General features: G+C 45.0%; 1 protein-coding gene across 1 annotated transcript; it reads right to left on the minus strand.

Annotated features, from left to right (window-relative positions):
* Positions 1 to 3624: 3624 nt before the first annotated feature.
* LOC136542447 (uncharacterized) lies at positions 3625 to 9528 on the minus strand. The gene is made up of 6 exons (XM_066534876.1): positions 9182 to 9528; positions 7200 to 8517; positions 6798 to 7067; positions 6043 to 6198; positions 4495 to 4610; positions 3625 to 4066 (listed from the first exon to the last, which is right to left on the minus strand). Exons 1-5 carry the CDS (start codon positions 9511 to 9513, stop codon positions 4509 to 4511), a joined length of 2178 nt encoding a protein of 725 aa, XP_066390973.1. The 5' UTR covers positions 9514 to 9528; the 3' UTR covers positions 3625 to 4066; positions 4495 to 4508.
* Positions 9529 to 13486: the final 3958 nt, after the last annotated feature.

A 13486-nucleotide genomic window follows, 5' to 3' on the forward strand; every position in this document is an offset into this window, starting at 1 on the left:
CAGCCTCGCTGAGACCCCCGCAACCCGAACTTGCGCTTATGGGCTCGGCAAATGCGATAAAAACTCCTCGCTCAAACGCGAAATCGAAAAAAGCCCCTGGAGGAGTAACTCCACTCCTCCAGGGCCTCGGGGGCTACACCCGGCGGGTGCGCTCACGCGCACTCACCGGAACCTCAAGAAGCAAAACCCAATCTCTACGGGAGCGGCTATAAACCAAGCCTCGGCAAACCCCCGGGAGAGTGCACGCACTCCTCCGGGGGCTCGGGGGCTACTATCGGGTACCGTAAAACCGGTACCCCGAGCAAACATCAAAAGGGGTCACTTGAATCCCATCAAAAAGTAGAGCTAGAAACCAAGCCGTGGGCTCCTCACCGGCTACGTCCGAGCCTACCAGGCTCTCCACCCCGCCTCGAGGCTCAGACAGGAGGTCTTGGCATCCTGACGCTATCTCCGCCTCGCACGAGGCCTTATTCGGAAGGCCTCGGCAGGGAGTACAATCTCCGCCTCGCGCGAGGCCTCTCGCGGAAGGCCTTGGTAAGGAGCCCGATCTCCGTCCCGCGCGAGGCCTCATTCTCTGTATCGCTCGAGGCCGGTTCGTCCGCAGCCCGTCGCCCCCCGCCTCGACCGACCCTCCTGACAGCACGTCATGTCCCATTAAAACGTCAACCACTCCCGCGATCTCAGCCGGACGATGGCTCGACACCACAAAATGGCCGACGGGACCTGAGGTCGCATCAGCCCCATACCGACTGGGACAGGGCACGGCGGGGATTACCGGCCACTGTGTTCTGACGCTGTGCCCATGATCAGCGCCCACACTACACTGTGTTCCGCGACCCCCGCCTCGAAAACAACATCGCGCGGACAACTTGGCCCGGGTCATCACCGCCTCCAAGCCAGCGCGCCAGATCAGCCGCCCTCTCGGGGCCACGGCACTGTACACCAAGGTCTCGGCTATCTCGGGGTTCGTGCCCACCGAGACCCCCCACTGCGGTGCAGCCTCGGCACCGACCAAGCCTCGGCCTCGCGCACAGTCAGTCTACAGCGGCTCGCACGTTCACCGCTGCACCCGCTCTGAGGCAGCCCCGGGGCTCCCACGACGCACAGGATCGGATGGGACCAGCATGCCGCCCCAGTGCTCCAAGGACGGACCACTCCGACGACCACGCCGCCACAGGAACAAGCCACAGGGCCCGGACATGCCGCCCCTATTGGCACGACGCCGTGTAATTGGCACATGTACTGTCCTTGTCCTCCCTTCAACTATAAAAGGAGAGGACTTGGACCACTTAGAGAGAGACTCACAGAGAAGAACACCTTGTAACACACACGCACACATCCCAGCCGCCTGGGAGCAACGTCTCAAGCAGCCCACACGACACCTCGCCGAGATCTGGGATCAGCTCCCTCTCTCACCCAGCTTGTAACCTCCTACTACAAGCACTTCGGTGCAAGGAATACAAGATCGATCTCTCAGACTGGACGTAAGGCATCGATTGCCTGAACCAGAATAAACCTTGTGTCTCTTTGCATCACCATCCAGGATTATGGACACGCAGTTCACATTTACTAGTCGGTTGAGGACCCCCGATCTAAAACACCTGACATTATTACTATCCGAACACTTCTATACGTACGTCCAGCCAGTCACAGCCAGGTCGTTACTTGGACTTCTACGACGAAGAGCCGCATGATGAGCAGCGCAGCACCAGGTCCAGCACGAGGGATTTGCCTCTTTTTGAGACTTGAACTGGCCCTCTCTACTTTGCAGCTTCTCTCCCAGACCCTTTTGCTCAGTACGCTAGTGAGCTCGGAATATGGGAGTATTACATACGTACTTGCCTCCGTTTACGTTTACTTATCAACAACTTTTTACTGTAGCAAATTTGGTTATCTATTTTTTTCTTCTAAAAAAATCTTAGATACTTTAATATATATAACACTAATGAAGTATGTTCAATAAAGAATAATATATATGAAAACTTGATGTATCTAAAAATCTTTTATAAAAAAAACGTATGATCAAAATTGCTACCGTAAAAATTCGGTGACAAGTAAACGTAAACGGAGGTGGTATAAAAATGACATTTTTCTTTGATCGCCGTATATAAAAATGATCCTTACCAGGACACACTGCATGCTATATTCTATTCTATGATTGTATCCCAGGACACACTGCATGCTATATTCTATTCTATGATTGTATCCTATCCTATCCATCCCGTACGCAGGCCAGGCTGCACCTGCCTGCAATGCAAGCCTAGCTGCAGCAGCTGCAGTCCATGGATGGAAGGGAAGGGAAGGGAAGGGAGAGGGAGGGGCATGGCATGTGTGTCTGTTTGTCAGGTAGCTGCGGTCTGCTCTGTTTAGTCCTTGCCCAGGGGCAGCAAACACTTTGTCTCTAGCGCCACGGGAATAAGCAATGGCCTTGGCCTGGATTAAGGGGTAGTAGGGGCTTGTTTATTTTGCTTGGGTTGGGTGTGTGAGGACGAAAGCTTGAGGGCGGTGACAAGAATGATGGCCGAGATGCCCGGGCTCCTCGAAATTTGACAAGGTAAGCAATGATAGGGCTCTCAGCAAGTGTGGCACATCCGTCCATGGGGATGTCATGTGTAATGGCATACGGGTTTGGATACGCATGTGTATACTGCAGAGATACACAGACTAGTCTCTACGCCCCTTGTAGGCCTACGTCTGAATCGTCAGAGCCCTGTTTGGTTGATCGTGACTCGTGAGGAACGGCGAAACCGGCCACCCCAAGGATCGAAGAGGGGACACAACACAGCACGTGACCCTAGCGTGGAGCCATGGACGTGTACCTAACTACCTATGCATGATTGTACCTAAAAATTTCTCGCTGCAACCATCCTTGGTCCTAAACTGGTACGGTGCACCATGAACAGCAGTGGCCGTCAGTCAAGCATCGCTTGATGCCAGGGTCGACCGAGCTAGTTGAGGGCTGAGGCCGCAGCCGGCCCACACGTCCGGATGCCCATATGGGTTTGCCTGTTGCCCTGTTGGCAGGTCCAGCTTTCCTGGCCGACGGCAACCGGGACTCCAGGACTGTGCGACTGCGACAGCGAGAAAACCTCGATGGTTCCTGTCTAGCGTGGTGGATCCTAGTACTACGTGCATATCCTGGCATTCAGATCGGCCGGCTTAACTCCACCGGAAAACCCTCGATGCTTCACGCTCAACGCCGTACGCGAACGCCAGCCGGGGGAAGCAGCCACCTTGCACAAGAGAGCCCTCCTATATAGCGCGGTAAGTGGCGAAACCGCTGCATACAGGAAGCACGGAAGCAGAGCTGGATTCCTCCTTTTTTCTCGACTCGACATGATGAAACCCGAAACGTGGTACCTTGTACACGCTGTTTGTTCGACATGCCATGCCGGCTTTGCAAGATTCCCAGTCCAGAAGGTCAAGGCGATGCTGAAAGCCCAGGCCAGACCGCCAGCCACCAGAACCAGGGCACCCTAAGCAAAAGCCGAGCTGCCATGGCATGGTACCGTCCTCCGGTCCTGTCCAACCATTCATCATTGATTTGATTTTGTACAGCGCATCGGGCCAAAGGATACACGGGAAGGAATAATAACGGCTCATCCCGCACCAGACGCTCAAAACGGACCACCAAAAGTTTAGCCAGCCATGCATTTTCTTCTCTAGGTCCAAAATTTACATCAGATGGCATGGTTGCCGGTGCGAATCATAAGTCTGAAACCAAACTTATGTGTCCTATATGCAATGTAGTTCAACTCGGCATCAATGACTAGTCAGTTCTTGTTTGCCCTTCCATAGAGTTTGTGGACAGGAACTTTAGAAGAATTTTAGAGAACCCCATGGCTGGACACGCCTGGGTGGTGGGCAAAATTTTCATACTGAAGGTTGTCAAAAATGAAACCTAGTGTAGACAGTTTCTGCTACATCTACTATCAGAAAGGAGAGATTAAACATAGTGCATAGTATATTTGCTCAACTAATGCCAGGTTGCTTCGAGTTAGATAAGATGTTTCGCCTTCTGATCGGTAGGGCATCATCTTCCACTGCTTCTATACATAAGAACGATCTGTTGAAGAGAGAAGCAACATGGATCAGAATTTTGGGTTCGCGGAATCCAAATGTACCGAATTGCAACTTATCATGGCCATATACTAACAAAGAACATAAGAAAGAAACTACTAGCTCGATGGCACCAAGTACAAGTGGGTCTCTGAAGACGGTACAGAATGCATATGATACAGGTTGTTGGGATGTAACAGATCTTAGAAGTAACCCACAGAGTATCAGACTTCTTGTTATGTCGTGCCACACCCAAACTACATAAGGTGACCAGACCAGCTTCTGACAACCAACCTTGACGAGCAACAAAGCTAACAAGATGGCATTCCTCTTATGGGATCTTTTGTCATCTCTTGGGTGCAGTAATTGCTCTATAAATTTCTTGGGTGAAAATTTTCGAACAAAAAAAAACTTATTTACAAGAATCAACATTACCTGACATCGTTTGTTTATGAGAAAAAATCAATTGGTTGCTTCACATCCTTCTCTAGTAGTAAAGTCTTCAGCGTGTCCATGATATCAAAGCCTGGGTCCAGCTTGCGTTGCCACCCCTGCAGAAACATTAGCATGTAAGAATACTGTGTATCCATCTATGATCAAATTGAGGTAAAATTAATAATGGGCATGGGCGATCCAATTAGTAGGTAGCACACAAAACTCTAGACAAGAGCCGACAGAAACATTATCATGAAAGCCTATTGTATCCATCTACAAGTAAATTGTGGTAAAGTTAGTCATGGGCAAGGGCTAACAAATTAGTATGCAAGGAGTAGCATACAAAACCAAGGTATTGGTAGCTGATACTACGGGCTTGTTTAGTTGACTGCATTAGCCTGTATCCTAGCTTGAGCAATGCAGTTTGCCCACGCTTGGTTGCCCGCAAAAGCTCTTATGTAAGCTTGCACATTTGCTCAAAGTAGGCCCAATGCAACATTAGTCGTATTAGGCAATGCGGATTTGCTCGAGCTGATGGCTCACTTCCCCAGCTCCCCTACCTCCATTAGAAACATGAGACCTCTACTAGAGCATGGAGCCATGGAGGTGACTACATGCAACACAATGTAAGCAACCAAACACAATTTCACCAAACACGGCTTCCCTACGCAGGACAATCGAACACCAAGACATTGCATATGTTTATGGCTTTATGCTGGCTTGGGTGATACTGCATAGGGTTTAATGAAGGCTAAGACTAATGCAAACAACCAATCACAACCCTATATACTTTAGACAAGCCTACATTCAAACTACAACACACATCAAAATGTCTAAGCATGCTCCCTCATATAGAATCATATGAAGTTTGGTCAAATGAAGTACCCATAGGTTTCTCCTACTGCTTTCCTTATTCGAAAATGAAGTTCAATACAATATATAATAAAAGTAAATGATATTCAGAAAATTAGGGTGTGTTTGGTTTGAGGAATGAGGTGGTCCATCTTCTCACTCATTTTTTTATTTGGTTTGTGGAATGGAATGAGTTGATCCATCACCATCTCATTCCTCACAGACTAATAATTAGGATAGACATGAGGTATGGGTTGATTCTACCAAAATTCATGGGATGAACTCATGATGCATCACCTCATGAAGCATGGGGTGAGTCCACAAACCAAACACACCATTAATGTCTGTCAACGAGTCGCTAAGCTGTCAGTTTGTGCATGCTATATTATTGTACTTTTTTTCACAAACTGGAACCTGAATCTGCATATCCTAGAAGTCTGTAGCCTTTTTTTCAGTAAAACTTAAATATTGTTGAATCCCTTCTGTGCAGTGCCACAGCATAATAGTTAAGATTAAATGTTTAAGGCCCCTTTGGAACATAGGATAGGAAAATTATAGGAATAGGAAAATTGTAGGAATTGAGGTGCCTTGTTTCTCTAATCCCATAGGAATTGTAACCATAGGAAAATACATGAGGATGCCTTTGGATGGGCAAAGGAAAAACACAGGATGACTGTTTTTACCAAAGATGTTTACCTCAAGGACCAAAATGGTAACCATTACAGTACAGATGTTGCCATCAATGTTGACTTTGTGGCGGCGAATTGTATCAAGCAATTCATGCATGCATTCAACAGGATGAAAAATATCCCCCTCAGGCGTTCCCCAAAATGTAAACGTCTTGTCCAGCTCCTATAAAAAATGAAATTAAAATTGTCAATCAATGAAAAAACATCTGCACTACGATTAGTACTACAAATCAATAGTACAGCATAACAGAAGAAACGGTCAGCAAATAAAGTGCACTGGTCAAAGTCTGGATTAAAATAAACAACCAACAAACAGAAAAGGAACATTAAGATGGGCAATACATGATGCACCATACAAAGCTAGCGCCAGAGATCCATGTGTCAGCATAGGAACGGTCACTCTAGTGATCAGGCACATTTGTGTAACCAAAGACACAAGTTCAACTTTTAGAGACTATTTTTATTGTCTATACTATCATGGTATAATTATTAAAAATCATAATGAACTGCCCTGGGTCTAACAGAATAGTGTCTGCATCCATATGCATCAAGAGAGACACCACATTTTAAGATAGATACGAGTCAAAAGGCACAACAATAAATAAAGTACATGTGTAGCATATGCAAAAAGAAGCTACTTCCATTCAATCGTCAACATCATTATCATCAAACAGCAATATCCCATATGTAAAAAGACATTGGATTTAAATGAGTCCTAAATGTTTACAGATATTTTTCCTAAAACATAGTTTCATACTTTACCTCGGTGAAGGCGACTGGATTTGGACAGCTCTGATTCTTTGATAACTGAAGTGTACACTTAGCAGCAGTACGACCATCTCTAGTAGCCACTGCCTTGAAGAACTGTTGTAAGTTATCCCGGTCAGATCGTGTGAGCTCAGCAGTCATGCCCACGTCAAGAAACACAATATGGGGCTTAGCTCTGAAAAATCGTCTCCTTGCAAGCTTGCTCTCATTTAAACGGACAAGAATGTTCCCAGGGTGCATATCCGCATGAATAAAATTGTCCTCCTACAGAAGTAGGGAGAATGATTTATCAATAAATTGTGCACAATATGAAGCACACTTGACCTGACACAAACACTACCACTAAGGGAAAAGAGAAGGAATGAAAGAATTTTTTTTTTTAAAATGCACACATACCAGAAGCATCTTCAGGAAAGCATATGTCCCAATGTGTGCAAGGTCTTTCTTCATTAGAGCATTCCCTTCGATTCCATCCATAAAACGAGAAACACTTTCTCCATTCTCAAAAGTCTCAACTAGGACAGATGGATGCACAAATGGATATAAGGGCTTTGGGAAAGACACATGTCTCCATCTGCGGAAGTTGTAGATAAAACGACTCAAATGAGCAGCTTCCCTAGAAAGGTCAACTTGAGACATCATGAATACTGCGAACTGGCGAACACTCTCATCCAGCCTCAACCAGCTTAATCCAGGGATAATATTAGAAGCCTTTGCCACAAGATTGATGAGTAGAAAGTCTCTCTTGATTGATTCTCCAACATTAGGATGCCTCACCTTAACTGCAACATGCTTTCCAGGATGTTGATGTTTTAGTGTGGCCCGATGTATTTGTGCAATGCTTCCAGAAGCTACAGGGTTCTCCTCAAAGGACTCAAATATTTCAGAAAGCTCACGACCGAATGCCTTCTCAATGGCAGCCTTGCTGTAAGCAAAGCCATGTGCTGGAGCCGCACTGTGAAGCTTTGCAAGCTCAACGCAGAGATCACTTGGAAAAAGATCAGGGCGTGTTGCAGCCCACTGGCCCCACTTAATGAACGCTGGCCCAGCCTTTTCAAGGGTCCGGCGCATAAGACTAAGCCACCTTCTTCTGAATGCAACACTAAACTTGTCAGCAAATGGAGCTAATGCAGTTGCAGGGAAGAATAGGAATGCCAAATGCACAGCTCTAACAAGCAAAGTCATGCCCTCCCAGATTGACCAAACAAGAGATGACAGAAACTGGCGAGTATCTTGTGCCTTTGTGATGATGCCATCCATTCTTGGCATGAAGGGTCGTGAGTCTGCCAGGACAGGAGGTGCAAGTGCCATCTTGCCAAAAGCTAGAGCCATGACCCCAGGGATGATATGGAACCTCGTAAAGGACAGGCTTACAGCACAAGCTGCTCGGCTCAGTAGTGGGAACCGTGGACCTCTATATGCATACTTATGACCGAGCTGCTTCCATGCCAATTGCGCTTGCTGGGTTGCAGATGAATTTGCCACTGGCACAGAGAGTGAGTGGTAGCCACTTGACATCCTGGTTCTATACTTGTGATCCTCAGCTCTGTTCTTTCTGATAACGACTTTGTAATGTGAGAACATTCTTGAGAAGATGGCTGGAATCTTACGCCTTGTTGACAAGCCATTGTCCCTCACTGCTGTGTAGTACCCACTTCTGTGGCTCGGATGGGAATAAGTGGCTGCCCGCCTATTTGTTCCGATTGCCAATAGCCTGCTCAAAGATGGGTACAGAACATTTCAACAACCCGCAGGTTTTCAAGCTTTGACTGGCACTTGCTATATAGCTAATTTTACGAGGTAAAACTATTTGTAAAAAATATGTGAACAACAACAAATGTGACTAGAACAGGTTGATTATTGGCCTGATCATACTGCTACTACACCCAGAATACTTGCCATTTATTGCCATGCATATGATTTTTTTTTCCTGTAAATTCCAACAATGTACTTCAAATCCCAAACAGATTATCCTGACCAACAGAAAGCTCTATCTACACACATACATGCACGAATTAACTAACTAATACTAAATTAGAAAAACCAATTGATGACAGCAGTCTCAAAGCAAGTGTCATGGCTGCTCATAGAATTAGGTAATGAAAATATAAACGAACCCAACTCTACTAGTTTGATCAGATGAAAATGTAGCAATTGATTGTAACAGCTACTAAAGTTCAGGTTGCCAGAACAATATAAACGAATCAAGAAGGCCGCACACCAAACATGGGCTACATGGTAATGAAAATTAAGTGCATACGCAGCCGTTCCTAACAAAAACCGAAACACCAGATGATTCACTTTCCCCTCTCCGACAACCGGGAGAGGACAGGAGAACCAGGGCACGCAAGGAAGAAAAAGGAAAAATCGAGCCGCACCTCTCGCCCACCCCCAGTAGCCGTTGCATCGGGGAAGCCTGCTGCCGCCGGCCCGCCGCCGCCTTCACAGGATGCGCCTGCGTGCCGTCGCACTCGCACGCTCCTCTCTTCCCCCGGGTCGGCGCGGCCGAGGCGGAGATCCCCTGTTTCCCCCGTTTGCGAAATCGCGTGTGCTTTTTGGTTCGGGAGTTTTCTTTTCGTTTTTCTTTTCGAGTTTCTTTCTTGGAGGAGAATCCACGAGGGTTTATTCCCGATTGCCCGGAGCGCGCGCGACTCTGGGTTGGGAAATTGGTTGGCTGGGTTCGGCTTCGGCAGGCGCAGGCAACTTGCATCGGAAAGGGGCTCCGCGCCGACACGACCCGGTCTCGGCACGCCGACTTGCTGGTGCGGCGAAGTTGGAATTGCCATCCCGTCGCGTATGAGAATGAGGCCATGTGCCGTTTTTTTGTACACAGACTTACCTACGTGATGACGTCAATTACTCTATAATTCGTTTCAAATCACAAGATATGTGGGGTTTTCTAGATATATAGTTTTTCTATACAATTACCTATAAACTATGGCTACATATATAATTAAAATAATATATCTTTCAGTGTGTTTATAACATTAAAAAAACTTAGGAGCGCACAATACAATTATTCAACTCTTATGATCTCTAATCGATATTGAAGCGCTAAAGAATCCATAATTTCAAAACCCAACTTTTTTATTCGAAGTCAAATGGTGATGAATTTTATATCAAAATTGTAGAACTCAATGAGATACTTTGTTTTGGAAAATAATAGCAATTTAGTGATGGACAAATTAATTCTGATTTTGAGAAAAAGAACAATAACATGCATCACAGGTGTGCGATTAAACACACTCACTAATGCTAGTAATAATAACAAAAGAAACATGCAATAGTGATAATTCTTCATTTTTCTCTTCCAATAGCTTCAATTTAATGGAGACAACTCAACTATTTAAGTTGGCTTCACTCCTCTAAGAGTAGTAATGTGGAACTAAAGTTTCCCACCACACCTACATGTGTGAGTGGGATTTTAGAATTTATTTGAATTATTATTTGGGTCAGCCCAAATCTTCTAACACTTTGTAGTTGACAAGTTTTTTATTTTAAAATTATTTAGAGTACTAGAAATTAATTTAAAATTATTAAGTTTTGAAATTCAAAATCTACAATCTTTTAACAGTCTTGGAATTTTTTTTTTACAACAACCAGTCTTGGATGTTGACACGGTCTTACATGTGGCTGATGTTGCTTATTTTTTACATGCCCATATGAGCTCTTTGTGATGGTGTAGCTCCTATCAAGCTGTGATGAGTATAATTTTAATTATTTTATGATATTTCTGTCATGTACATATTTTACTGATCTTTAAGGGGCAATTGGCATATGCAGTGATTACATTTACCTTCTTTCCCTATTCAAACAGAACTAAATCAGTTTGGCACGTGCAGTGGAGTGCAATAGCGTTCATGATCTCCTTTTCTCTTGTTATTGTACTGAGTCACTATGGCATCTGATGTGATGATCACCGTTACATTTATGATCTCCTTTTTTCTATTCTTATTATTGAATTGAATCACTATTTATGAGCACTTCCCATTGTCTATGACCTTTTATTTCCATGCACTGTCTATAGTCTATAATGTCTTGTTATTTCTGGAGGTATATGCATCGTAGGCCCTTGAACTTATCGCGTGGTGCCACTTAGGTCCCCAAACTCTCAAATCGGACTTCTGGCACCATAATGTTGTTTAAGTATGCCACTTAGGTCCATAACTCATCGGATCAAGCTTTTTGCCGACGCGGCGTGGACAGAGCGCATGTGAGCCGCGCGTGAGCCTGGTTTGGGGCGTGCAAATAAGCAGAGAGGCCCCCCAGTTATTTTCATTTCCGCCATTTCCCCTTCCTTCACCTCTATGAGTCCGCCGTCACGGTCACACGAAGTCGCGGGGAGCTCATGGGGCGGCCGGTAGTGGAGGCAATCGCCGGCGAGTTAGGAGGCCAACACGGCGGAGGAGTGACGCTGAAGCCCGGTGGTGTGCGGATTCCCGCGGTGGTCGCGGTGAATCTGCACGATGGTGGCGGTGTTGCGGCCGCAAGGGCAAGGCCGACCTGTGTATGGTGAGTGAATCCCCTTTAGCTCATTTCGTTGTAATCTTAGTCTTCGCATTGAATGTAGTTAGATGGTGTTGTGAATCGGAATGACAAATGTTTACCATCTTTTATGATTTTGATTTGTCTAGGGTTTGAGATTGACCTAATTTGTTAGCAATCTTTCCAATTTTAGGAGCTGATAGTGGTGAGTTCACCGTTGGGATGCATCATGGAAGGTTTTTTACTGGAACAGGAGTTAATCGGGCCTATGTTGGTGGGCAAGTTCACTGCTTTGATCATTGTGAGGCAGGCAGTTGGTCTTCAGTGTGGTTTAATGAGTTGTTGTTCATGCTTCTCTACCCGAAGAACCCAAAATTGAAGATGTACTGGCTTTTACCTGGGAAAGACATTTCAGATGGCATTAGGTTGATTGTTAGTGACTCAGATACCTTGGTGATGGCCTCTCTGGTAGGTAGAGTGAGGACATTTGTTCTGTATGCTGATCATGATGACTCTCTAGTTGGCTTGGATTGGGATGACATTGTGGCAAACCCAATAAGTTCACTGCCCAATGTTATGAGCCCCTATAGAGTGGGAGTGCAGAACAGGAACAGTATTCCTGATGATGTGGATGCAACTTATGAAGATGATGTGTAGTATAGTTCTAGTGAAGATGACTCGAATTTTGAAGATAGTGATTATGATGTGGCTAATGAAGATGATGATCTATTCATGGATAATATTGATGACCAAGTGGTTGATCAAGGAGTTGCCAAGGGAAAGAAGGTACCCAAGGGAAAGAGAGCTCAAGTTGTGGTGGGCAGAGGTGATGAGGATTTCTCAACTGATGATGAAGGGTTAATGGTTCCAAACTCTGATGATGAAAACAATGTCACATTCAATTTCAAGTCATTCAAGCATGAAGACTTGGTCAATCTAGTATTCAAAGTATGAATGATCTTTGAGTCTATAGAGTTGCTAAGAAAGGCTATTACAGAATATAGTATGAAGCATAGGGTGGATATTAAGATGCCAAGAAATGAGAAGAAGAGGCTGCGAGCCATATGTGAGAAAGGATGTCCTTGGAATTTGTATACTTTAGATGATAGGAGGGCTCAAGGAATGCTGATAAAGACTTTTTGTGGTGAGCACAACTGCCACAAGAAATGGGTATTAAAGAGGTGCACATCCAATTGGCTTGCTCATAAGTACTTGGAATCTTTCAGAGCTGATAAGAAGATGACACTAGGGAATTTTGCTAGAATAGTGCAAAAAGAGTGGAATCTGACACCAGCTAGGACAAAGCTTGCGAGAGCTAGAAGAATAGCAATGAAAAGGGTAATGGGTGATGAAGCAAAGCAATATAAGCTGTTGTGGGACTATGCTCAAGAGCTAAGAAGGACCAATCCAGGCAGCACATTGTATCTGAACCTTAATGGTAATCTTTTTACCTCACTTTATATGTCACTTGATGCTTGCAAGAGGGGCTTCCTTGAGGGTTGCAGACCTTTAATATGTTTGGATGGATGTCACTTGAAAACCAAATATGGGGGGATAATGCTGACAGTTGTAGGTATTGATCCTAATGATTGTATTTATCCAATAGCTCTAGCAATTGTTGAAGTTGAGTCACTAGCAACTTGGAAATGGTTCTTAGAAACTTTGAAGGCAGACCTTGGCATTGAAAACACATATCCATGGACACTTATGACAGACAAACAAAAAGTGAGAACTTGATGATTCATTGCTGTTATAGTAAATCTTATTGTTATTTACCTGATGTTCTAGACCTAATTCAATTTTTCACTGTGTGCAGGGCCTCATTCCAGCATGCAGCAAAGTATTCCCTGAAGCTGTGCATAGATTCTATGTTAGACATTTGTACAACAACTTCCAGCAGCACTTCAAAGGTGAGAACCTGAAGATACAACTTTGGAAATGTGCTAGGTCCACCACTGTGGATGTATGGAATAGAAACATGGAAAAAATGAGGGCATTAAACCAGAAGGCATATGAGTGGCTAGAAAGGATGGCTCCAAACACTTGGGTGAGGGCATTTTTTAGCACTTACAGCAAGTGTGACATACTTTTGAACAATAGCTGTGAGGTTTTCAACAACTATATCTTGGATGCTAGAGAAATGCCAATTCTCAGTATGTTGGAGCACATCAAGGGCCAACTGATGAGTAGGTACTATA

Source organism: Miscanthus floridulus, chromosome 3, assembly GCF_019320115.1.
Source record: "Miscanthus floridulus cultivar M001 chromosome 3, ASM1932011v1, whole genome shotgun sequence".
Lineage (NCBI taxonomy): Eukaryota > Viridiplantae > Streptophyta > Magnoliopsida > Poales > Poaceae > Miscanthus > Miscanthus floridulus.

Coding starts and splice junctions, on each gene's coding strand:
- LOC136542447 (XM_066534876.1), bottom strand. CDS start 9,513: ATGCAAGTTGCCTGCGCCTGCCGAAGCCGAACCCAGCCAACCAATTTC. Junction 8,518..9,181: donor CTACTGGGGGTGGGCGAGAG/GTGCGGCTCGAT, acceptor ATCTTTGAGCAG/GCTATTGGCAATCGGAACAA. Junction 7,068..7,199: donor CTTTCCTGAAGATGCTTCTG/GTATGTGTGCAT, acceptor CTACTTCTGTAG/GAGGACAATTTTATTCATGC.